Genomic DNA, 26,435 nt, shown 5'->3' with positions numbered 1-26,435 from the left:
TGGTGAATAATAAGTTAACTTTCTGTCACAGACTGTGCTGTAATAAACATCTTTGGACTACGTTTGATTGTGGACATGCATTCAAGTTTCTCTAGGACAGATACCTAGAGGTGGGCTTGCTGGGTCATAGGGCATGATCAATTCTATTGAAAATTCTCAAATAACTCTGTAAAGTAAATGTCTCAAATTATGATTCTATAGCTAACGTTTGATTTTCTCTTTTCTCGTGACATTCCACCAGCACTTTTTGATTCACTTATTCTCTCTCATTTTCTTTATTCTAAGCATTTTGGGCATGGCATCACATCTAGCTGTTGTTTGTATTTTCATTTCTTTATTTACTGTTTCCAGATTGACCAATCAGTTTTCCTCCTCTCTAAAACACTTAGGTCACTTGAGTTTTTCTTATTGATTTACAGGGCTTCATTTAGGTTCACTATGCATTCTTCAATTTTATGCATTGCAAGTATCTTCTCTCAATCTATAGCTTACTTCCTTTTTAAGTGTCTGACAAATGGAGATTTTTATAATTTTTAATACTATGCTATTTATCAAATTTCCCTTATATTTAGACTGAGCTCATGGAATAGTCTACTTATCCTTCTTTTTTGCCCCTCAAAGTCTTAATTATAATTTGCCCATGGGAGTAGGTTGCTAATGTTCTTCTGTCAAATTTTAGACTAAAAAAGGGATTTAAATTAACAATTTTAAGCCAGAAGTGGGATCATCGAGCACTGTGGACAGACACTGAGGTCCCTATTGACCTGCTGAAACTTAATCCAATATGAAATAGCAGAGCCAGGACCAGATGTTTGCTTTGGGGAAATGGATCATGCCACAACATTTCAGGGCAAACTTCTGCCTCACAGAATTATTGTGTTATTCCTAGAATGGTGACACAGCATTATATGAACACTAGTTTTCTCTGGTCTTTGTTCTTCCTTTTAGTGAGTGTCTATTTACAGTTGCTGTATATTCACTTACTATCCAAAGCCTGGGCATCCCTTCCCTCTGATCTTATAAGATGCCGACTCCATAAGTTTCCTAGGATACTATCCAGGACAAAATGCTGATTGAATCAAGGACAGAAGACAAACAAAGATGTTTCTAAAACACATAAAAAGCTTCGTAGTACTGAAATGTTTTACCTTCTGGGTCAAAGCTGTCATTTCTGATCACTTTTAGTCTATAGAGGTGGATGAGCTGATTTTGAATCTTTGAAAGGTATTATACAGGCTTTGTAAAGCTTCACTAAGAGTTCTGCATAAGCTATAAAATACAAAGCAAAACAAAACAAAATGATAAGAGGATGACTCATATTTCTCCATTCTGAGCACAGTCTCATGGGAATCTAATTGTCTCCTAAATCTCTCTTAATTTAGCTGGAGGACTTGGGACTTAAAGTTCCCCACTCCTAACCCCTCAACAACTTAAAAAAAATAATCAGAACCAGGAATAGTTTACATCAAAGTGCTCAAGCATCAAGATTATGAACACAGACACTTAATTTCCCATGAATAGGGTTCCAGATAATTTACTAGTTTAAGAGAGTGAACCTGTGATAGTTTCAAGTATATATATTTTTTTCTCTTAGATCTTTGCTCAATTTTCTAAAGCCAAGTTTTTTCCTTTCAAGTAAAGTCAGCATCTTCAAAAATCTGTCTGCCTTATATTGCCTGACAAAATTTAAAATCTCACTTGGAAAGAGGGACTTCCCCCCAGGATACTTACCTAATGAAAGCACAGATTCATCCAGATAAAGCAACAAAGGCCCCTAGGCTTGGGATCCATCTTTGTGTGTTTTACAATTGGTCACTATCTCAAGGTCTAGAGGGAGCATGAGACATGCACTTATCTTTTGCTTTTCCTTTTCCTTTTGAATATTCGGTGGATGATATATCCGGTTCCCCTGAGGTCAAGTGAAAGATCCAATACCGAGAACAGTGATAATGTTGTAACTCGGCAGACTTTCTGCTGTTGTTAGAGTATGGTCTTTTCATTGTGTCTGATCCCATTTGATCCAGTTAAGGACGGCATTATTTAAAGTGTGAGTTTTGAAGTTTAGACCAAACTGAGATCATACAGGCCCCAGATAATACAAGTTTACATGTGGTTTAGAAACTTTTGTAGTCATCTTATTATGATAACCTTATGTTTTTTTGTTTATTTTAGATGAAAGTATGAATTGTTCCATCCAAAAAAAAAAATTGATTTAAGATTAAACTTTAAGATCGCTTTTAGAGGGCTGTGGGTATAGCTCAGTGATAGAGAGTGCTTGCCTGGCATGTGTGAGGCCTTGGGCTCCATCCCCAGCACTGAAAAAAAAAAAAAAAAAAAAAAAAAGATTGCTATTAGAAAATCAGGTTTAGCTGAACTCTGCTTCATTCATATTTATGAGCCAGGCAGGCGTCCTTAAAAAGGCTTTCAAAGTGCAAGTTCACATAAGCCTTTTGTGAAAGGCAGCCTCTGCCAGCAGTGCCAGACATCAAAGAAGAAATCTGGGAGTGAACTCATCAATGTGAAAATATTGAAGAACTAATTTGAGGGCTGTTTTGTTAAATGTCTGCTAGACATTCACCAGCATATCAGGATGCTATTAAACTCCATCTTCAGTAGTTGTTTACTGGGATTATGTAAACGTGACTAATTCAAACATGCATTTAGTCATAAATACTTGAAAAGGGCTTTTTCTTTTAAATAAACTTTTAATTAAAGTATAATGGACTTACAAAAAGGCTTAGCTCATAAGTATATGTCTTAAGGTATTTTCACAAAATGAACACACTCGTGTAACTACTATTATGATTAAGAAAGAAACAGAGCAGCACCCCTGGAACTTCCTTGTTCCCTTTCTGAACAAGAGATAACTTCTGTCACCAATGATTAGTTTTTGTCTATTTTGAACAATATTTTCATGGAATCAGATAGTATTTATTCCTCTGTGTATTTGTGACATTCATTCACATAGTGGAAGTTTTGTTCCATTTTGTTCTGTGATAAGTGGATGTGGAAATAAACCACATTGAATAAATTGACTGCAATAGGTACTAATGCATTCCTTCAGCTGTACAGGAGAATTCCATATCTTCACCAGCACTTGGCAATACCACTCTTTCCCTCTAGGATTGAGGTTATATGGTGATCTCTCACTGTGGTCTCTTTTTGGTACCAGGGACTGAACTCAGGGGCACTCCACCACTGAGCCACATCCCCAGCCCTATTTTGTACTGAGTTGCTTGGCACCTCGCTGTTGCTGAGGCTGGCTCTGAACTTGGGATTCTCCTGTCTCAGCCTCCTGAGCCACTGGGATTATAGGTGTACACCACCGTACCAGGCTCTCACTGTGGTTTTAATGTGCAATTTCCAGACCTCTAATGATGTTGAGCATTTCTATTCATTCACTAATTGTATAAAGTGCTTTTTAAAAGTTTGTATTTTAAAATGATTCGTAGAAATTTAAAAAATGTAAAGGCCATACAAAATTGGCAAATATCTTCTCCTAGACTTATGTAGATGAGGGCTTTAAAAGGGGACTGAAAATTCTCTGTGTAGAAAATAGTATCATGGCTCCATCTTGATGCTTAAGAAAGGGACATTTTAAAATAGAACAAAGGGAGGGGGACTTGGGTCTTGTCCTCTTTAAATCTATCACAGCTTTCTTAAGTGGAATTCCAAGAGTAGCAGGATAAGCATCTCATGCACTTGTTGTGAACAGTCAGTGTTCATTTGATTATTCTTGCAAATTCAGTCATTAATATGTATTAGTATGAAATGCTATTATCACACATAATGAGATTGTGCTTTGGGGCTGAGGATATAGCTCAGTTGGTAAGAGTATTTGTCTTGCTTGCACAAGGCCCTGGGTTCAATTCCTAGCACCACAAAAACAAACAAACAAAAAACAAAAATAATATTGTGCTTTGGGTAAATAAATATTTGAATTCCTACCATGGGCTTGCATTGTGCAGGTCACTGGAGGCACAAAGATGGAGATGTCAGCATCCCCACACTCAGTGAATTTTCTGGGTACTCTTAGGCTGTTTTTGTGTCTATCATCCTGTTTGTGCACACAAGAATAGGGTGATCTTCAGCTGGTAAAATAAAAATAAAGTGTCCTGCTTCTCAAATATTTGATTCTCATTTTGGCACTGCCCTAGTTCTCTAAGTTCTTCATTTCTGAAATAAATCTTTGTCTCAACCTAATAGCCTCATGAATTAATAATACCTGGAGGAATTCTTCTTTCTCAAAATGCACAATTTAAATGAGACATACAGGAACAAATTATATTTTTAAGGAAACTACAAATCATAAAATAGGAACACTTAGCCCCCTACTTTCTGTCTCAAATGGTGCTTCATAAGATATCCAGATCTTTTCATCTGTGGGCCAGCCACCTTCAACACCAGTCTTCTAAGACTGACGGATTTGTCCACATTGAGCTAGCAGAAGGAGAACATGGAGGCTGGGAAGTTTGGCTTTTAAAAAAAAAAAATTAAATTTGTTCTTTTTAGTTACACATGACAGCAGAATGAATCTTGACATACCATATATACATGGAGTATAACTTCCCATTCTTGTGGTTGTACGTGATGCAGAGTTACACTGGTTCTGTATTCATAGATGAACATAGGAAAGTTGTGTCCAATTCATTCTACTGTTTTTCCCATTCTTATCCCATTTCCTTCCTTTCATTCCCTTTGTCTAATTCAATAAACTTCTATTCTTCCCTCCCCCTGGAAGATGGGAAATTTTTATAGCCAGATCTGAAAGGGAAGTTCTATTGGCTAGAACTCAGTCACATGACCACAGCTCTTTGCAAGGGAGGGTGGGAAGCAGTTGGGCTGTGTGAGGAGATGAGAGGGGGTGAGATGTTGACCACCTGGAAGGCTTTGCCCCAGGCTCTGTGATGGTTTGAATGTTTTTGTCTCTTTCAAAATTATGTTGAGAGTTAATGCCCTCCGAAACTCAAGTGTTGCCAATGTGATAGGATGAAGTGGTGGGTCTTTAAAAGGTGATCAGACCAGGAAGTCTCCTTCCTCATTACTGGAATTAAGGCTTCATGCTGTGTTTGGCTAGCTTGTCTCCCCATCTTCTGTCCTGTGAGGACACACAAGAAGACTCTCACAAACCAAATATGGGTGCTACCTTGATCTTTGACTTCTCAGCTTCCAGAAGAGTAAGAGTAAATTTCTGTTCTTCATAAATTACCCGGTCTCAGGTATTATATTATAGCACCACAAAGTGGACCAAGACAAGCTTTATGATGACAGGGCATTTAAGATAGATTTTGACAGAGATTGGGAGAGGAGGGTTAACTTGGGTGAAATGAATGACATAAAGAAGGACTAAGCAGTATATAACAACAATAAAATGCGAAATTCAGTTTGTTAGGAGCATTGAACACAGCAGGTAGTGTGGGAGAAAGTGAGGTTGAGACTGGGTCCATCCTAAAATCACATTTTTGGAGGTTTTGAAAGCCAGACTGAGGAGCTCACTTCCAGCATGTTCTTTTGGTTATCAGGGCTCATTTTCCCTTGTAGGAAAATTGTGGACCAGATTATTTTTCTTTTTTCTTCATCCTCTGACTTTTCCTGGGAAACGAGTCCCCATGTTGATTCTAGCACACACAGAGAAGGGTTCAGACCCTCAGCAGGAGCAGCTTCATTTTGAGCTTTTCTATTGGAGGATTTTAGAGGCTCCAGGGACTTCCTGCTAGAAACCAGTCTATGCATGGTATCTGCCGAACGCTGTGTTTGGGATGAATCCCAAATTCTGGAGGAGGAGGAGGGAGGGAGAGGAATTCCTTTCACGCCCTAGGACACAAATGAACACATATCCAGGATCCTGGAATTTCATTACCCATGTTATCTTAGACTGCAACTGAGGTTCAGAGTTATAAAAGTATGCCCTTAAAACTCCAGTCACAGCCTGCACCTAATGACCACCCAACAGTGATTAATTAGGAAGGGTGGGAACTGGGGAAATCCTTTCCCCTCCCTTCAGTCTTGCCAACTTGGCTCTGAACCTACAAGAATATTTTGGTCAGAAAATATATGTCCCCACACCCTCTACCCTCTCTTTCACCCTCACCTCTGCCCCCACATTGGACATTCTTTTTGGTAATCATGTGTATCCACATTTGCTGAGTTAATTTGGACCCAGGTTTTTCTATGCACTGTCCCTAGAAGGATTCTGTGGGATTTATTCCTCCTTCCTTGAGCTTCTGATTGTAAAATTAAGGACTCTGAAAATTAACCTTTGCTCTACAGTCTGGGGATGGTTTCTTTCATTGGTCCCACCAGGATGTAAGCATGATTCTGTGTTTTTCTTAAACCATTGAAAAAGAGAGAAGATGGAATCTTTGAAGTAACACCTAACCTACTAAAAGGTTCTTCTTTTCAAAACAAACTTGCAAGAGGTTTAGCACACAATTTTTAAATCTTGAACACTTTCCTTGTATTTGGGGTTTGTGTATTTGCTCCAGTTTCCTGGAGCAAAGGTTTCTAGGTACTTTTTTCTCTCTGTCTGGCCACAAACTAAAAGGAATTGTTCTTAGGTTGTGCCCTTTATCCTATGTGCCACTTTTCTCCTCTTCTGCACCAAGACTCTCACTGATTCCTTCCCTGACGCACTCTGTCCAAGAATGAAGCCTTGTAGCTGGTGGGCATTTGGTGTTTTTTCTCTTTAAGTTGCTCACACACTGGGAAGATAAAACTCTTCAGACCAATGCCTGGGATATACCAGCTCATTCCCTAGCATGCTTTGAGATTCATCTCTCTCCTGAAACACTAAGACATTTGGAGAGAGAACACGGTTGATGTAACCTGAGCAGAAATTAAATAGGCTTTGGTCCAAGTTCTAGCATAGCCTCTTACCTCTGTGGGACCTTCAGCAAAATACTTGACTGCTCAGAGTCTCTGAGCCTGAATTTTGACAGCATAGATTGGTTTTGGCTGTTTATGAATTTTACCACGATGTTATTGACTTTTTTTATTCCATGTTTGTGAGAATCAAGTTGTTCCATGAAGCAAAGTTTTTTCCCAATGAAATTTAGATGATTACATTATATATTACAAATTATTTGTCCTTTATTTGGTCTGTTTCAGTTATCATAAATCACTTTTGATGATGATTCTTATAAAATATCAAGTAACATGACATACTGGGTTCCCTAGGAAACAGCTCTGAGAGAAATTTGCTTGCATGAAATTTATGCCTTTCTACCTTCGAGATTAAAGTTGCCTTCAACATCAACATGGTTCATCAGCTATTACTGTAACAGAATATCTAGATAATCAACTTAAAAAAGGAAAGGTTTATTTTGGCTTTACAGTTTTCAGTTTATGATTGGTTAGTCCCTGTTGCCTTTTGGGCTTGTGGAGAGTCAGTATATCATGATGGGAATGCATGGTGGAGGAAGCTGCCTACCTCATGGTGGCCAGTAATTGAAAAAGAAAGAGACCAGCATCTCACAACCCTTTTGCAGGACGTGCCCCCACCTCTTTAAGGTATCAACACCTACAGTAGCACCACACCAAGGACCAATCTTTACCACATGGGCCTCTGGGAACGTTTCAGATCCAAACTATAGCAAACACCTATAGGACAGTGAGAAAGTCACAACTAAGTGTTCAGCGGATTTCTGGGGAGCTCTGGAGCCAAAATGGCCCTACAGAGTTGTATCAAGTTGGGCAAGGAGACAAGGCCTTTGAACATTCCTCATTGACATAGGGATGGGAAAATGACCTTGGAAGAGACATTCTCTCTTTGGCAGAGATTGGGGGCCACATCTGTGAGCTGTCAGCTATCAACATTCCTAGGTGCTGGTGTAATGAGTAGTTCAGCACTAAAATGTGGAGAGAGCTGAAAGAGAGAGATTGTGTGTGTGTGTGTGTGCACGCGCGCGTGCACGTGTGTTGGCAGAGGAGTCTATGAGTACTCCACCACAGCATCCACTACATACCATTGGTAATTGCTACTTATAGGACATGGGTACATTTATCTTTAGTAGATAGTGTCATATAATATTCCAATATGTTTATATCCAAATATTATCTTAATTAACTTAATTTAGATTCTGATATCCCTAAGGAGACTCTTACCAAAAAGAAAGATTTAAAAAAGGAAATCAAATGTGAGAATATTTTATATCTTAACCTATTTTGTATTGTGGAGAAAAGAACATTGAGAATGATTGGAATAAGCTAGTTATCATTTTCTAAATTACAGCTTGACATCCTGAAAAACTGTCAACGCTGACCAAGCTGTTCTGAAATCTAGTTATGGAATCAGTAGATCTTAAAGCCTACCTACCATGCTGAGAAAAGAAAGAAAATGAGGTGTGTGAATTGAATTTCAAATTTCATTTTTCAGAGTGGCCAAATCAATGAAGATCCCTGTATATGAGACCCCAGCTGGATGGAGATTCTTCTCAAATCTGATGGACTCTGGACGGTGCTCTCTGTGTGGAGAGGAGAGCTTTGGCACTGGTAGGTTTGGTTAGGTTGAAGTAACTGGGGGTGGGGCCTGCAGCTCTGTGAGCCCTGTTTGGAGACCTGTGACCCTTCTGTGAATCAAAGTCTGGAGGAAGAATTAATTAGAGGGAAAAAAATCAGACAGTACGATGTATGCTATGATACCCACTATGTTCTTTTTAAACATTTCTCTTTAAAATTTTTTCTATTATGGAATTAAAAAAATAAATTCCTATGTGCCTATTACCCAGTTTCAACTATCATCAACTCATGGTCAGTCTTGCTTTATCTCTGTCCTCATCCACAAAGGGAGCCCACCTCCCTGATTATTGCAAAGCAATCCCCATGCCTTATTATGCTGTCCATGAATATATTAATGTGGATCTTTAAATATAAGGGCTCTTCAGAAAAAACACATAACGTCAGTATCATTATCACACTTAAATTTGTGTAAGAAATTTTTCTCTTTTTAGTACTTTAAAGATGTCATTACATTGTCTTCTGGCTTGCATATTTTCCAGTAAGTATGATATAAACCTTATCTTTATTCTGTATAAAGTACTGCTCTAGCTTCCCTTCTATGTCTGTTTTTATTTTTTATTTTCAACATGTAATTAAAAATTTTAATTGGTTATACATGACAGCAGATTGCATTTATGCACTTGGATATATCATACATCATGTGATATATTTATAATTTCTCATTTTTTCTGAGTGTACATGTTGTAGAATCACATTGGTCGTGCAGTCACATACATACATAAAGCAATAATGTAGGTTTCGGTCTACTATCCTTCCTATCCTCACCATCCTTCCCCTCTCCTCCCTCACTTCCCTCCACCTAATCTAAGGTAACTCTATTCTTCTCTAGTGCCCCCCCACTACCGTGTGTGTGCGCGCGCGCGTGCTTCACCCTGCTTGATGCTCTCCTGAATTCTTGAGTTGTCATTTATAAATTTTAGAAAATGTTCAGCCATTGTACTTTCAAATATTCCACATTATTCTTTCTCTCTTTTCCTTCTCAGACTCCTGTTACACAATATGTCATATAATTTGTGACCACAGAAATTATATTGGAACTCTTGTGTGCACTGATCTGATTTTTTTTTGGGGGGGGGATTTCATTTTTGGTAATCTCCACTGGTATATTTTTAAATTCACTGATTCTTATTGTATTCAATGTGTTGATGGGTCTATTGAAGGAACTCTTCATCTGTGATATTGTTTTATTTCTAGAATTTCTCTTTAATTTTTTCAAATAGTTATAATCTCTCTACTGAAAATAGAGCCATATATTTGTATATGTTGTTTGTCTTTTCCATTGTTTTATTTAACATATTAAACATGATTATTATACACACTCTCTCTGATAGTTCCAGTATATATTTCGTCTCTGACTCACTCTGGTTCTGTTTATTGCTTTATCTCTTGATAATCATTTCTTTTTTCTTGCTTTTTATGCTTCTCATAATTTTTTATTAAATGCTGGATAGTTTGTGGATAAGAACAGAAGATACATATGCAGGTAAAGAGTACTTATGCCTAGACATGGGCGTACCTTTTCTTTTGGGGTATTAGGGTGGAAGGTTAAGTTAATCTAGTCAGGAGCTGAGCTGGGTTTGGGTTTTACTGTTTCTGTTATAAACATTATCGAACTATAGACTTAAAATTCCTCTAGAAGTGGGATATTTTACTGGATAATAAAACTGGGGACCGCGTGCTGCAGAGATTATTTAGACATTCCAATTTCATCCTCAAATTACGGCAGTGACTGCATCACTATAACACAAAATAGTGCTCTGTCACCAGCTTCTTGAGCCTTCTGCACTGGCAGCAACTTCTGCTTAGTATTGCTGTAGGATTCTGAGCCCAAGAAGTTTTCCTAGCCTTCCCTCTAGGGACAGATAGTTTTTTCTGCCCTTCATCCAGCAGCCTGGACTCTTGGGATGAGAGGTTTTCAGCCAGGGACTTGAAGCTTTTGTTTCACATGAGAAAAGGGTTGGGGAAGTAGTCAGGCTTGATGTTTTCCAGCGCCAGCTGGTCATCTCCTACTGCCGAATGCTTGCACCAACAAGTCTCCCTTCCTGTTCCTGATCTTTATTGAGAACACTCAGTGGAGGTCGGTGGGAATGAACTTGAAAGTGTTTCCCTCATTTCTGGGACTTCAAGTGATTTAAGCTAGTGTAATTGGCTACACTTGACCTTTACACATTCTTACTCGATTTCTTATTGTCTTCTTGTTATGGTGGCCTCCTCGTTCTCCTGCGCTCTGCCAAAGGTGAGATGGTTTTTGTGGAATGGCTTGTCACTTTTTATAATTTGCTTTTAGAATTTATTGCCTTGTGATGTTAGATCTCTGATGAGTTTCTGTAGATTTCCTGGCCTTCTCTTGTTGCTAGGATTGCAAAACTATCTCTTGCAAATTTCTGTATTCAAAACAGAGTACAGAAATGGAACTGCAAACATAATTTCTTATTTTTTCCATTTTCTTTCTCCTCTAACCTCCAACAGTTTGTTCCTATTAGGAACCAAAAGATCTTACTGTGTAAGTGGTTAATATGTCTGTTTAAGTCTCTCTCAATTTGCATTTCTCCACTATACGTTTTCTCCTTCTAAATTATTCACTGAAGAAACTGGGTTACGTGTCCTAAAGAGCTTTTCAATAACTTTGATTTTTGATGTTTCTATCTTCATTTTCCTTTCCAATTCGTTTAGTGCTTATATAAAGAGAAAACATTAATAAACTACTAATATGCTTTTTTCCCCCAGTTAGTACATTGTTATTATAGTAGTTTATTTCCCAAAAATTCCACTTTATCTTGGATGTTTTTTTTAAGGTATACAGCCATATAATCTATTACCAATTTTTTTTTTGTATTTTTAAATTTTTATATCTTTTATTTTATATTCTTGTTACATAGCTATCACCTTGAAAATAATATTAAATAGTAACTGTGATAGTTCATAATTTAAATGAAAATGGATTTTGTATTTTGCCATCTATTTTAATCATTGATTTCAAATTGGAACAATAATAGATTCATGCAGATTAGCTTTTCTATCCCCCCCCCTCTTTTTTTTTTTTTTAGAATTGAAGAATTTTTTACTAGTGTTGGAAAATGTCCCCAAGCTTTCAAACATTGTCATGTATAATTAGTAAAATCTAAAAGTAATTAAGAACATAGCTTGCCAAATAGTGATAGGACATTAGATTAAAATTCTTTTTTTTAATTTAATTTTTTTATTAGTTGTTCAAAACATTACAAGCTCTTGACATATCATATTTCATACATTTGATTCAAGTGGGTTATGAACTCCTATTTTTACCCCGTGTACAGATTGCAGAATCACATTGGTTGGTTATACATCCACGTTTTTACATATTGCCACACTAGTGTCTGTTGTATTCTGCTGCCTTTCCTATCCTCTACTATAATCCCTCCCCTCCCATCTTCTCTCTCTACCCCATCTACTGTAATTCATTTCTCTCTCTTGTTTTTTCCCTTTCCCCTCACCTCCTCTTATATGTAATTTTGTATAACAATGAGGGTCTCCTTCCATTTCCATGGAATTCCCCTTCTCTCTCCCTTTCCCTCCCACCTCTCATCCCTGTTTAATGTTAATCTTCTTCTCATGCTCTTCCTCCCTGCTCTGTTTTGAGTTGCCCTCCTTATATCAAAGAAGACATTTGGCATTTGCTTTTAAGGGATTGGCTAGCTTCACTTAGCATAATCTTCTCTAGTGCCATCCATTTCCCTGCAATGCCATGATTTTGTTATTTTTTAGTGCTGAGTAATATTCCATTGTGTATAAATGCCACATTTTTTTTATCCATTCATCTATTGAAGGGCATCTAGGTTGGTTCCAGAGTCTAGCTATTGTGAATTGTGCTGCTATGAACATTAATGTAGCTGTATCCCTATAGTATGCTCTTTTAAGGTCTTTGGGGAATAGTCCAAGAAGGGGAATAGCTGGGTCAAACGGTAGTTCCATTCCAGCTCTCCAAGGAATCTCTATACTGCTTTCCAAATTGGCCGCACCAATTTGCAGTCCCACCAGCAATGTACAAGTGTACCCTTTTCCCCACATCCTCGCCAGCACTTGTTGTTGTTTGACTTCCTAATGGCTGCCATGCTTACTGGAGTGAGATGGTATTTTAGGGTGGTTTTAATATGCATTTCTCTGACTGCTGGAGATGGTGAGCATTTTTTCGAGTATTTGTTGATTAATTGTATATCCTCCTCTGAGAAGTGTCTGTTCAGGTCCTTGGCCCATTTGTTGATTGGGTTATTTGTTCTCTTATTGTCTAATTTTTTGAGTTCTTTGTATACTCTGGATATTAGGGCTGTATCTGAAGTGTGAGGAGTAAACATTTGTTCCCAGGATGTAGGCTCCCTATTTACCTCTCTTATTGTTTCTCTTGCTGAGAAAAAACTTTTTAGTTTGAGTAAGTCCCATTTGTTGATTCTTGTTTTTAACTCTTGTGCTATGGGTGTCCTATTAAGGAATTTGGAGCCCGACCCCACGAGATATAGATTAGAGCCAACTTTTTCTTCTATCAGACGCAGAGTCTCTGGTTTGATATCAAGCTCCTTGATCCATTTTGAGTTAACTTTAGTGCATGGCGAGAGAAAGGGATTCAGTTTCATTTTGTTGCATATGTATTTCCAGTTTTCCCAGCACCATTTGTTAAAGATGCTATCCTTTCTCCATTGCATGCTTTTAGCACCTTTGTCAAATATAAGGTAGTTATAATTTTGAGGATTGGTCTCTGTGTCCTCTATTCTGTACCATTAGTCCACCCGCCTACTGAGAAACTTATTAGAAATAGCTGTTAGTTTATCATGTGCCTTGTTTGATTTAGTGACATATTAATATATTTTTTCCTTTGATCATGTGAGTGTAATGAAATAAGATCAGTTTTCTGTTATCAAACCATACTTGAATTCCTGAGAATAAATCCTCTTGGGTTGTGCTAAAACAAAGAGAGGTTTTCAGCCAGGGACTTGAAGCTTTTGTTTCACATGAGGGAAGGGTTGGGGAAGTAGTCAGCTTAAAACCACTTTAAGCAGTCAGAATGATAGTGTTTCCAGCCATATTGGACTTCATGAAGGAACTCATAGGACATTTTCTACTCTAACCAAAATCAATTAGACCTTAGCAGCATTACCATTAACAGTCCAGGAGAGACTGCATGCCTCCTTGTTTCCTTGGACAAAAAGAGACTACATAAAGCTCTCCAAGTACACTGTCTGAGCTCAGAATGTGCAGATGGCAGCTCTGCTTCAGACAGCTGAAGTTGCTAAGACCTTTTTTTGATAAGGCCTAAGAAATAGAACAAGTTCCTTCCTTCAGTGTACTGAGTGCTTATACCAGAAACCATAACTCAAAAATTATAAATTGTATACAATAATTCTGATCACTTATTGGTATAATAGCACAAACCTAGCAACTGGGGTGATAACCAGCTTATTCTTTCCTCTCTGTCTTTTATAAGCCTTTACTGAGTGCTTAAAAAATATCATGTACTTTATAATCTCTTAAGTTAAGGGGGTAAAATATTACATGTGCAAACTATGTTATACCCTTAGTAGGAAATATTTGCTTACTTCAATAGTAATAAATAGACATTTATTCAGTGTTTCCAGCATATGAGGTACTGTATTGGATAGTGTGGAGAATACAAAGGGAAGATCATACCCTTAAGAATAATAAGAAAGATGCACAGATGACTGATCTATAAAGCAGAAAGTTTAAAGTGCCACAATAGAAAAGTAGAAAATAGGCTATGGGAGATAAGAAAAGGAGAAAGTCCTTTCAGACTAGGGGTTTAAAGAAGATTTCATGAAACAAATGGAAGTTAAGTGAATGCCTAAGGAACGGAGAGCATTCATACACAAACAAGGCCCTACCCAATAGAGTGATGTCAAGAAAGGAGGTGGGTTGCTGGGTGCAGGTGTGGGAGGCTGAGGCGGGAGGATCATGAGTTCAAAGCCAGCCTCAACAACTTAGAGAGGCCCTAAGTATCTCAGCAAGATCCTGTCTCTAAATAAAATATAAAAAAGGGCTGGGGATGTGACTTAGTGGTTAAGCACCCCAGGGTTCAATAGCTGAACGAAAAAAAGAAAAAGAAAAAGAAAGAAGGTGGGATGGGCATGGTGGTGCATGCCTGTAATCCCAGCAACTCAGGAGGCTGAGGCAGGAAGATCACAAGTTCAAAGCCAGCCCCAGTACCACGCCCCCCCCCCCAAAAAAAAAGAGATGGGAGAATAGGACATGTGTTGTAAACAGCCAGTTGCTTGATTTTTCTAGGGTAGAGTTTTTTTTAAAGATGGATTGAGATTCCTCTGGGAGGGGTCATGAGATTAATATAATATCATGAACTGCTTTAAGAAATAGTTTAGAAACTATCAGAGGGCATTGCATTTAGCAAAAATATTGTTTTGCAAATTTTATTGTGTATATAATCCATACACATACACACGTGTGTGTGTGTGTATGTGTGTGTGTATGTATGTAGATAGCAGGTCTTTTGGCAAATGTGTTTATTGTAGGTCATGGTCAAGAAGACTAAAGATGATGGGTCTACAGCAGGGATCAGCAAACTTTTTCCATGAAAGGATAGTCTAAAAATATTTAGACTTTATGGGCCAAAAGGCCTCCTATGGTCTCTGTCATAATTATTCAGCAATACCATGAGAACACCAAAGCCCCCATAGACAATACCTAGACACATGACCATGGCTGTGTTCCGATGAATCAGTAGTCCTCAAAATACCCACAAGTCCAGATTTGGTCCAAGGGCTAAAGTTTGTTAACCTTGATTTGTAGTGTGGGGTAGTAGAAAGAGTATCAAGAAGCAGGAAAAGCTGGAAACATGGTAAAGGGGAGGATTTTGAAGCCCTTTGCCTGTATGGCGTAGACACTGACCCCAACTCAACTACAGTAGGCACCCCCTGCGCAGAGGGAAGGTCATGTCGCAGACACTTCTCAACAAGCTTTGCTTTCAGGCAGTTATACTGATTGCACTCCAAGCTGGATTGGAAGGGAGGTTTGAAAGCCTTTTACTTGTATAGTTGTCCATCATTTTTCCTTTCAAGGAGCACAAGAGATTTTTCAGTGTATTTAGCTTTAAAAGTATCGCTGCCTCTGCCATTTGGCAGGTGAAAATAACTGTAGCCTAATTTGATAGATGATGCCTCTGAGCCCAAGGCATAGTTCAGTGACTCTCCCAGGGTGTCCAAGCCTGGGAAAGGCCTGCACGTGCTTAAATTACAGCAGAACTAAAAGACAGGTCTCCTGCCCTGCAACTTGTGGTGCTTCCCACGGCACTGATCAGTCTTTCTGAAAAAAGCAGTGACAACGTCCATCTCTCCAACACTCAGCGGTACATGATAGCTCTGTAGCCCGAAGGAACTGGACTCCTCAGTCTCAGCAAGAGAAATGGCTTTGGGTCCTTGCACTGAGCTTCCTTCAATGCCAAATCCTGGACAGGCTCTGAGCTGGCTGTGTCAAAATCACAGGGAAGCTTGTTAAGGTACAGATTTTCTATCCTACCCCAACTTTGATTCCCTGCAGGGTGGGACTGCGAATCTGCATTTTAAATAAGTGTCTCCAAGTAATTCTGAGGTTCAGCCAGAAACAGGAAACATGGCTCAAGTGAAAACCAGTATTTTTGTTTTTCAGTGGGATTGTAGCAGGAGTGTGCCTGGGTGCCATACCAGGTTTGACCTGGGCAGGACAGAGGCACAGAAATTGGAGGCTGAAGTCCTCATTCAGGACCCTTGCCGCCTACTCTTGGTCCAGCCAGATGGCCTCTCTGACCCTCATCTCCAACTTGTAAAAGTCGGCCGATCATAGGAGCTCTCTGTCTTAGGATGTTTTCAGAATCAAAGGAGCAAATTGTAAGGAAAATGGAGAGATGGGAAAGTATCTAGCCCCAAGACTGGGGTGGAAGCTTCTAAAATATAGCCAAGCTTTCCACGTGGAGGCGTTTTCCAGCATCCTTGGGACACTGAGCTGTGTACCAACCAGAAATGCACAGTTTAGTGCCAAGAAAGCTTCAAAATGTGAATCTTCCTCAGGCTTAGGAACACCAAGCCTTTGCCCAGGGCCAGGGCCAGGAGCAGTGAGATATCTCCTGAGTGGAAATATCCCCTGGCAGCATCGGGAACTCCCACAGTGCGCCAAGGCAACAGGCTGGTGGCAGGATCACGCTTCTCTCCTATGGAAAGCTCCAGGTCCTAGACAGTAGGAAACTTTTGTTCATTGTACTATTAAGGAACCAAGGTCATTTAAGAAGCTAAGTGATCTTTTGTGCTAGTACCAGGTATTCACCCACTTCCTGGGAAGGGCCTTGGAAAACTGCTTTATAGAAGGAAAGGAAAAGGCTTTGTCAATCATCAAATTTAAATAGAAGACTGCTCATCTAAGTGGCATTCTGGTTCCAATTTTAAAGGAATCTGGACTTGTTCCCATATACAGAGAGGATGTACTAAAATACTAAAATTAAGATCCAAAAAACCAAAAACTTTTAAGTTTTTTCTTTTGCATTTTTTGAAAATGTTCCATTGGTTTCATTGCTGACATCAGTTTTATAAGAAGTGATACCATTTGGGGAGTATATGAATTGTCATAGACCACAGCTTGTCCCTTTACAGGTAACTCTGAGGAATTGTTCTTTTGGTGAAAGATTGGAAGATCTCCAAATTTGGCCACCATCTTCTGAAGTGCTACAATACTTAATATATATTTTGAGCAAACTAATGTCAATAGCCCTACAAGTCTGCCAAATAAATCAGGCAATGAAAAAAATGTTTATTGTTTTCCAAGAAAGTATTCAAGATTTTATTTAAATGAGCCATCTAGTATATGCTTTTGTATACAATTTTTTTTTTCTTTCTAAAAGTTTGAAATTGCATCTAGGTCTCCTGACACTAACAAGCAGTTCATAATTATCACAACAAATATTTTCACTGTGAGTTCTTGAGTATTGCATAGTGCTCTTAAATTGGCTGTTTTCATGTCTGCTCAGGTTTTAGCACAATAGAAAGAGGCACAGAGTATGTATGTATCCATGTCATAGGAAGTCTTGAGTATCTTTCTAAATTTTTAATATCTGCTGGATTCTTTTGCTCACTGTGCAGATATTGTAAATACCCTGAGAACAGGGACCATGTCTCTCTCATTCATTCTCTCTCTTGGTATATGGGTAGATCCTAAGTATGCATTTGTAGGATAGATGGAAAGAAAAAAGAAGAGAGGAAGAATTACGTTTTAGTATTTCTTTCTTGCATTATTAGTAGTAAGTTATATTTTTATTCTCAAGTGGAAGTGTTCCTGAAAATCTGGGCATTTTAGTATCCTAAGATTTAGGAGGACTCATAATAGCAAAATCACACAAATATAGGCATGTTTTAAGGGGATGGAGAGGGATGTTAGGGATTATGATAAAAATCAGAATTATGTAAAATTTGAAAAGAAAGTTTTGATATTTTCAATCATCTTATAGCTATTAGCACAATTTAACGGCTGACAAAATGCTTCTAGAGAGATCTCTTCTCTTAAAACCAGTGTCAATAGATATATTTTCAAAGTTATTTGTAATTTGTGGTTTTACCATGTTCATGGCTTCTCTGCAGTTGCTGACGTTAACTTGGAAATAGTTATGTTCGACAAAGGGCTAGGTTCCAGCTTCAGCAATTTCTTTTTTGGTATGTACTAAATTCTTACTGTTCTTAGAATAGTCATTCTGTGCTCTATTGTCTTATAAGTTTTTATTATTGACTTAAGGTCCAGTTACCTTGTGAAAGAACATTTTATTTCCCCCAGTAGTTGTACAGTTTACAACACCCTCAGGGCTGTGCCTCTTTATTTGTATTTCATATGTGAACTGCACACAACCTGATTCCAGATTGGCTTCACACTAGTGCAGTGGCACAATACTAAATAGCTTTAAATTCCTCTTATTTATACAGCTATTTTATTTGTTATTTATATTTCTCAAAGTTAAAAAAAAAAGAGAAAGCTTTAGTTTATTTCCTATTTTGGTGGTCATTAATTCTACACTCTTGACAGTTTCATTTCTGCCCATTCTGTGAATTTCAGATTATCGAGGTCCTGCCACATTCCTTTCCTTCTTTGTGGCCAGTGTGTGTAAATGTGGCTGGGTTACAGAAGTGGGGTGAGGAGGTCGTGATGACAGCATTATCAGCACGGGGAGAAGAGTTTCTCTGCGGGGCTGTTAGAAATGGGTTGTGTGCACGTGTGCAATTCAATCTAGGCTGGGTAAGAGTGCAGAGTTGCTGTGATTGACATCCCCAAGAGCCTCCTTGTAAAGCTGGAAAACTGAAACTCCTTTCTGGACTCTCTGCAAACTATCAACCCCTGTTCTGGGAAATAGCTCCCATCTGGAGCAAGAAGAATGTCTCCATCATATCGTTTTCTTGGGGTCTTCGTGGTTCCAGTTCCCTCGACCTTTCAGTTAATCCTCCACGGCAATGAGAAGTGGCAAGAGGGAATGTTGTGTGAACAGAAACAAAGGAATGAGCCTCTGAGGCTGTGTCAACTCTTATCAGTGCATTCTGGGACTGAGCGCCCTGGAAGGTCATGGCCGTTGGTCACAGATTGAGGACTTCCAAAGAGACTGAGCATTTCTTTGCAATCTGCTGAAGAATTTTTAATAAGAAGGTCTGTCCTTTGGGATTTCTTTGCAATCACTAAAATTGTGCTTGGAGGCTTCCTAACTTGCATTTGGGAAATGACTCGACATTAAGTGGCCACATTAAGAAAATAGAGTACAATGACTGCAGAGTAACAGGTCTTTACTTTGAAATCCCCTGGAGAGCTTTCTGGCTCAGCATATAACCTGTCAGGGAAAAACTCTTAGTAGGTTCTGTTGTTCCTGTCAGCCTTAGTGACAAAGGAATGGAGTGGGGTACATAAGTTAGGAGACCCCACTTTCTATGCTGGCGTGTTCCTGCAGGGGAGGTGTGTGGGCTGGCTGGCCATGAAATTGTTCAGGTGGTCCTTCCTCTACCACGATGGTCGATTGCCTAGGTCATGTGTTAATAAAGTAGTGCTAATATACATTGTTTATTGTGTACCTCCTATGTGATAGATACAATGCTTAGCACCTCCTCTGCTTTATTTCACTGAGTTCTCTCAAAAATGAGCTGCTTTAATGATGAAGTCACTGAGGCTTAGGGAGGAAGGTAAAGTTACTGGCTAAGGTCATATTGATTGAGGCAAATTGAGCCCAAATCTTCCTGGCTTCCTGACCTCTGCTGCTGCTGCGTAAGGGAGTGCTCACACATCTTTCTGATTCTTTTGTAAGAAGGTGGAATGAGTTCTGGGGGCTTGACAGGATGTTGTCCTGAAACAGCACAATACCAGGAGACGAAAGACCCTGTTATAATCTTCACACCACCTCTAGGTGGTCTGACTACTTGGGACAAATGGCTTAACTTTATGCACCTTGATTTCCTTATTTTTGGCAAATCAGTTGGGTGGGATGAACAGTGAAGTTTTTCCCGTTGTGATATTTTAGCTCACTTCTAATTAGCCTCACTCTCAGTGAAGAGCAAATCTGATGACTACCTCAGACTGCATACTAGCGGTTCCTATAATTAACCATTTGTGCACTTGATGAACGTTTGCCATGCATCTATGAGCCAGTCTGGGACAGAGTGAGGAGTCAATTTCCGACCAGTTTCTTTGCTCGTATTGTTTGCAGGGCATAGCTATGGTCAGCGTATTTATGCCAAATGCTATTCTCCTTTTACTTGTGATAAGTGTATGGTTACATGCTCTTATTCATTGGGAGCCACATGGCCGACAACACAGAATGAACTGCGTGTGTCAGGGGCTGCTGTCTGGCCTTTCTGGGGTCACAGCGGGATGTGGACCACTTACCTGCAGGAAAGCTTTGTGCTCCCATTGATGAGCATTTGCTCCGTTGAAGAACTTATTTTAAGCATAGAAAGGTGGCAGTTCTTAAGTGAGCCTTGCATTGTTGCCAAATGTTAAAAAACTGAACATGTGATTTGAGAAATGGGAAAAACAAAACAAAACCTGTCATGATTCTACAACATGTTCTCAAATCTCTGATTCTCCTGAAAGAGGTGTCCCCAATTTGACCTCATAATTCTACTATTTTAAAAAATAAATAAATAAAAGAACAAACCCCTGTCTTGAGTTGATGAAAAGAGCATTGGAAGAATTTCATAGGAAAATAATGAAAATCATTTGTGAATGAAAAAGATAAACTGGCAGAGGAAAAGTAAGAGGAATTTTGTAGCTCCTTCTCATATGCTCGGGGAGAGAAGGACAAAGTGCCCATTCATTGGCTTACTCTTTAGAAGGACTTCCTCAGCTCTCACTAGGTGGGACACTGTGCCTCCTTTACTCTTGGGGACTGCTGTCACCACTAGGCTATTTCAGTAGTAGTGAAGTCTATAGTTTTGGAGCCAAATTGCAAAGGTTCAAATATTTTAACCACTTCATAGCCACGCGACCTCATACAAATGACCTAAGCTCCATGTCTTATCTGTAGAAAGGAGCTCTCAGATTGTGAAAATGAGATAATAAAATAGCTGAGCACAGTGGCTGGTGCCTTGTTGTTATTCTTAGATGGGAATTTCTCCTGCTTATAATCTTGCTTCAAAAGTAAGTGGGTATATATACATGCCATCTGTCACTTCTGGTTCTAGGGAATCTGTGTGCTGAGGCATGTGCTGAATGTGTACAGCTCCTAAAAAATCACTAGGAAACCTTTGGATTGAGTGACCTTTCTTATTGGATGACCAGCCATCTTGCTATGCTGGGGACTGAGAAGCTCCTTGGGAAATGAGACTTTTGGGGCTAACACTGAGAAAGTCCCAGGCAAACCAGGATGAGTTGGTCACTCCAAAGTTGGCTAAGTCCTTGCTTTTTGGAGTGCAAAGAGAAAGCATGACACTACAGCTGGCTACAGTGAAGACCACCCATGTAAATAATGCCAAATTAGTGCAAAAGGGGTAAGAAGCCTAACTCACTAGCCCTAACACGACAGTGCCTTTCTTAAGCAGTGGCTTTTAGCCCTAGCTGCCCACGAGAACCACTCAAGGAGTTTTTTACAAAAAGAATACCATTGAGTGATGCTGCACTTCTGTAATACCAGCTAGTTGGGAGGCTGAAACAGAAGGATTACAAGTTCAACACTGGATAGGGCTATAGCTTAGAGGCAAAATGCTTGCCTAGTATGTGTGAGGCCCTGTGTTCAAGTCCTTGTATTAAGGTGGGGGGGGTGGAGCATTGAACATTGGTGTTTTTTAAAGTTCTTTTGGTGATTCTAATGTGCCATCTAGTTACCTATGGGTGCAAAATGACTTGTATTTTCCTAATTGACAAATTTGGAGTTCCCCTCTCTGAGTTTCAGCTGTGATGATTTGATATGATGGAAATGCCTATGAGGTTTTATTAATTTTTTCACACTGGGATTTCCACTGGAAGCATATTCCTTTGAAATGATGGAGTGTTCTTTTTAATTTTATCTTTTATTACCCTTTTCAATTTTTTTTATCATTTATTTATTGCCCTCTTCTGTGAGGGCAGTATACTTGTTGGTATACTGCCTACCTCAAGGAGTATGGTTTCAAAACTTGAGGAAACTCAAGGGCTAATTTGAGTGGAGAAGGGACAGTGCTATTTCTAAGGAGAAAAAAACAATGCACTCCCTCTTTTTGTGCTGATTTTTGCTGGAGTCAGGTGTGAAGGAGAGGAGTGCTTCCTTCTGATATCCAGGTGGGGATGCTGGCTGCTCAGGGATGCTCAGAGTAAGGTGGAGGGGGGTTGGGGCCAGCTGGCCTGGATGGAGGAAGGCTGGGTAAGTGGCACTTTGGGAGTAGGGGTCAGTTCTCCTTGCAATGTCCTGAATGAGGGGCAAGCTCTGGCTTTCCCAGCATTAAAGAAGGCAGAGGAAGCATGCTTCACAAATTACTTGGCATCAAAAAAAGCTCTCAATCTATGAAAAGTCAGGTAGGAAACCGAAATGCATATTACTATGTGAAAGAAGCCAGTCTTAAAAGGCTACGTACTGTGTAAGTCCAACTATATAACACTCTGGAAAAAATCATGTTTTCAAATATGAATTTATATGCATCATTGATAAGTTTAAAATTGTATTTATTCCTTACAAAAATAATGGGTCCATGTTTGTCTTGAAAATACTGCAAAGAAAAGAGAAGACAAGCACCTGAAATTCTACCACTTCAGAGATAAGTAACCTTTATTGATGGTTGGTTGTCAGTTGTTATACACATACATCTTTCTGCCAAAAATGGCTGGATATTATTTTTGATAAATGGTTTCTTTTCCATTTATTAAAGTTAGATGAACCTTGTTCTGTTACTAAAGATTCTTACTCAATACTTTCACCCACACAATAAGCTTTTGTGAGGATTTTTCACAATTATCCTATTGTTGAACAATTAACATTTATTTTTCCAGGTTTGCCCTTTCAACTATTTCAGTGAATGTCCTCATGACTAAAAGTTAAGAAAATAATATAGCTGGGTCCAAAGCTAAGGAATTTATGAGACTACTGATCATCATTGCCAAATTATTCTACAAACTGTGCTCACGTACACTGGTGCTTTGTCAATACTAGCTGTTCTCCTCCCCCACCCCATCTTTGCTGATTTGATAGGCCCCAAATGGTATCCCATTTTATGGACTTTGGCCACAGTTAAGACTGAACATATGTTCAAACATATATTGACTGTTAATATTTTTCTCTTAAAAATTGCTTGTTTGTGCCCCCACACACATTGTCTCATGGGGTTCCTCTTTTTCTTATTAACTTTTAAAAACATTTTTTTTGCCACAAACACTATTAGTCCTGTCATATATACATATATGTAGTGTGAATATTTCTCTCCTCCATTTTGACTGTTTATAGTGGCGTTTTAGAAATCCATTCAATACCTCTGTGTTTTCTGCATTTCTTACTTACCTGGCACTGAAAACATAGGGTTCAAGAAATAGTAAAAGGAGACTTGTATCCTCAAAAGCCCCTCCAAGGCACACTGTGGTCATCCAGTGGAAACATCTGTGTAATTGCTGCACCATTAATGTCTTTATGGCTAGCTCAAAGAACTCTGAAGAGCACAGTTAATTTTACTTGATCATTGGCCCCTTATGAATCTGGGCAAATGTTGTACTTTTCGGCGAGGGTATCCACGCCAACTCATAGTTTACTATGTGGTTGGCCAAAAATGATTGAGGTATTTTTCAAATCCATCTGAAAGAACTCTATGTCTCTCTACTACGGAATTATGGCATCTTATCTCACAAACTTAATAGCAACTAATGGTTCTATATCTAGGTAATGTGACCCAGCTGGAGGTCCAAGGTATGCAAAGCTTGTGTTTTAAAACAAAAGGGTATTTTTCTCCAATCAGTAAGCAAAAGTGATTTTTTTCAGCTATAAAAGGACAAGAGGTTTTGAAACGATCCCACTGGGCAGGGTTTCCTAGACTTGTTTTTTTGGCAGTGGGCCATAGAGCTAAGCCTGAGTCTTCCAAACATCTTCCATTTTTGTAGTAGTGTGAAGAATTCACTGGCTGAGGCCAGAGTCACTTTATGGTGTGATGATTAATGCCCAGGGTCCCCCTGACGTAGAGGCAGCCACAACCAGACAACTAACAGTGTCATCAGCAGAACATTGATCAGTGCATATCGAGAACTAAAGACGTGATCCTTTTTTCCTTTCCATATAAGTACCTTTGTTTCTCCTTCAGGGTTGTATGTTTTCCTCCTTAAATAAATGTTGGATTTTTAACACGAAACATAACAAGAATGGCAAATGGTCCATAGCTTCAGTGAGAGGTTGCCAAAGATATGTAACTTAACTAAGATACTGTTTCATCCCATCTTGAAGTTTTAACAGCTCTGTGGCATGGGTCTCCTTTGTTGATTTTCTGTGTATGTTTCATTGTCCTGAAGCCAAGATTTCTGTAGTCCATTCTCATTACCCTGTTCCAAGAAGAAATTGTCCACCTCTGGTTCCAATCTTGTTTCTTAAGACATTGTTATTGCTAATCAGATACACACACACACACACACACATAAATAACAGAATGGTTTGTCCCAAAACATGTACAGGGAAGCAGCACTATATAGATGCTTTCTGTGAATTACCAACAAAGTCAGCAGTAACAACTGCCTGCAGTTGTCCTTGTCACTGCTCTAAATACCTAGGCATCTATAGCCTCTTAATCCTGGAAGTAACCTCATGAGGTAGGGACAATTGCTGTCCCCATATTTCAGATGAGTGTAGTAAACAAAGTAAGTGGCTGAGCCAGAATTTGAAAATGGACAATCTGACTATAGAGCCTGCTCTTTTTTTTTTTTTTTCATTTTTTCAGTGCTGGGGGTTGAACCCTGGGCCTCATATATGCTCGGCAAACACTCTACCACTGAGTCCAGCTCTTTAACTTGATTTAATTAATACAACAAGATCACAAGATTGGTCATGGTGTCTCCATTCTACAGATGAGAAGCTGAGACTCAGAGAGGTTACTAACTGCAATCATGTTTCACACCTGGGAAAAAGCAGAGATTGGTCAAAATCCTAATTCCAAAGCCTTCCTCATGAATTCCTCACTTTCCACATTCTTTTGAATGTAGGGCTTTATCCTCTTCACACAGAAAGCATACAGCTGGCCCAGAGACAGATGCTTAAGTGGGCCTGCAGCACATTCTTCTGGGTTCTTGTTGCACAGGAAGCTACTCATTTAGACTGCACTCTCTATTTGTGAGAATGACATGATAAGAATTGCCTCTTTTTTCTACATAAATAGCTGTAGGATTTGGCATTCAGTTCATTCCTGCCTCAGGGACTTTGCATTTGCTCTCCCTCAGCTTGGAACCCTTTGTCCCTAGACCTCGGCATGACTGACTCCTTCTCAGGTGTCAGCTCAGATGTCATCACCTCAGTGAGATTGACCCTTTCGAGCTCTATCAGTCTCCTAGGGCTTCCATAAAAAATCCTCAAACTGGCTGACTTGAAACACAGAAATGTATTGTGTCATAGTTCAGGAGGCCAGAAATCCAAACCCAAGGTGTTGGCAGGGCTGTGCTTCCTCTGACAGCTCTAAGGAAAGGTCCTTCCTTGCCTCTTCAGCCAAATTCCTAACTCCAACCTCTGTCTCTCTCTGTCTCTGTCTTTGTATGGCTTGTGCCTCTCCATTACTCCTCTTTTGTGTCTCCTCTTCTTTTTCATAAAATCATTTGTCATTGAGTTTAGGGTCAATCAGAATATTTCAAGATGATCTCACATTAAGATCCCCAACATAATTATACCCACAAAGACCATTTGCCAAGATATTGTCATATCCAGAGGCTTCATGAGGATGTGTCTTTTGGGGGCCAACATTCAACTTAGATAAAGTGGCCTTTGTTCCTTTTATGCTCTGTGATATCAGCATCTACTTTAATTTCTTCAAAGAACTTGTCCTAATTTGATGCAACTTGTTCTATCTGTTCTTTTATATGATTTCTTTTGTCTGTTTCTATTTGAATTCAGACTTTACAAGTAAAGAACTATCTTGTTCACTGCCATATCCTCAGGATGTAAAACAATGTATATTTTAGGGATCTCTGAATACTTATTGAATAAATGGATGAATTAAGGATATTGTTGTCTAATGTAATATGTCAGTTTGGCTCTTTGATTCCTTCAGAATTTTCCAGGATTTTATGGGGTTTTTTGTTTGTTCGTTTGTTTTGTTTTGTTTTGTTTTTTGCTGTTATGTTGTTTGAATTTCAGTCAGAAGTTATTTAGAAAAGCAGATATATTATGGACATAGATTTTACTCAGTAGGTAATATATTCAAACCTTTCCGTATAACATTTTCTAACTTGTCTGTTAGCTCCTTTTGTTCTTGCTTTCTCCCAGGGAATGAATTCACAACACAATC

General features: G+C 39.0%; 1 protein-coding gene across 1 annotated transcript in view; it reads left to right on the top strand.

Annotated features, from left to right (window-relative positions):
• Pgm5 (phosphoglucomutase 5) overlaps positions 1 to 26,435 on the top strand; it is a 177,877-nt gene that overhangs the window by 86,541 nt on the left and 64,901 nt on the right. The window contains exon 7 of the mRNA XM_046459415.2: positions 8,375 to 8,490. Coding sequence (XP_046315371.1) covers positions 8,375 to 8,490 — 116 coding nt within the window. The remainder of the gene's footprint in view (positions 1 to 8,374; positions 8,491 to 26,435) is intronic.

Source organism: Marmota monax, unplaced genomic scaffold (genome assembly GCF_021218885.2).
Source record: "Marmota monax isolate L192 unplaced genomic scaffold, Marmota_monax_Labrador192_F-V1.1 WCK01_AAM20220418_F8-fsc00059, whole genome shotgun sequence".
In the NCBI taxonomy this organism is placed as follows: domain Eukaryota; kingdom Metazoa; phylum Chordata; class Mammalia; order Rodentia; family Sciuridae; genus Marmota; species Marmota monax.
The sequence above is the reverse complement of the archived record's forward strand: the minus strand, read 5'-3'. Positions and strand labels throughout refer to the sequence as shown.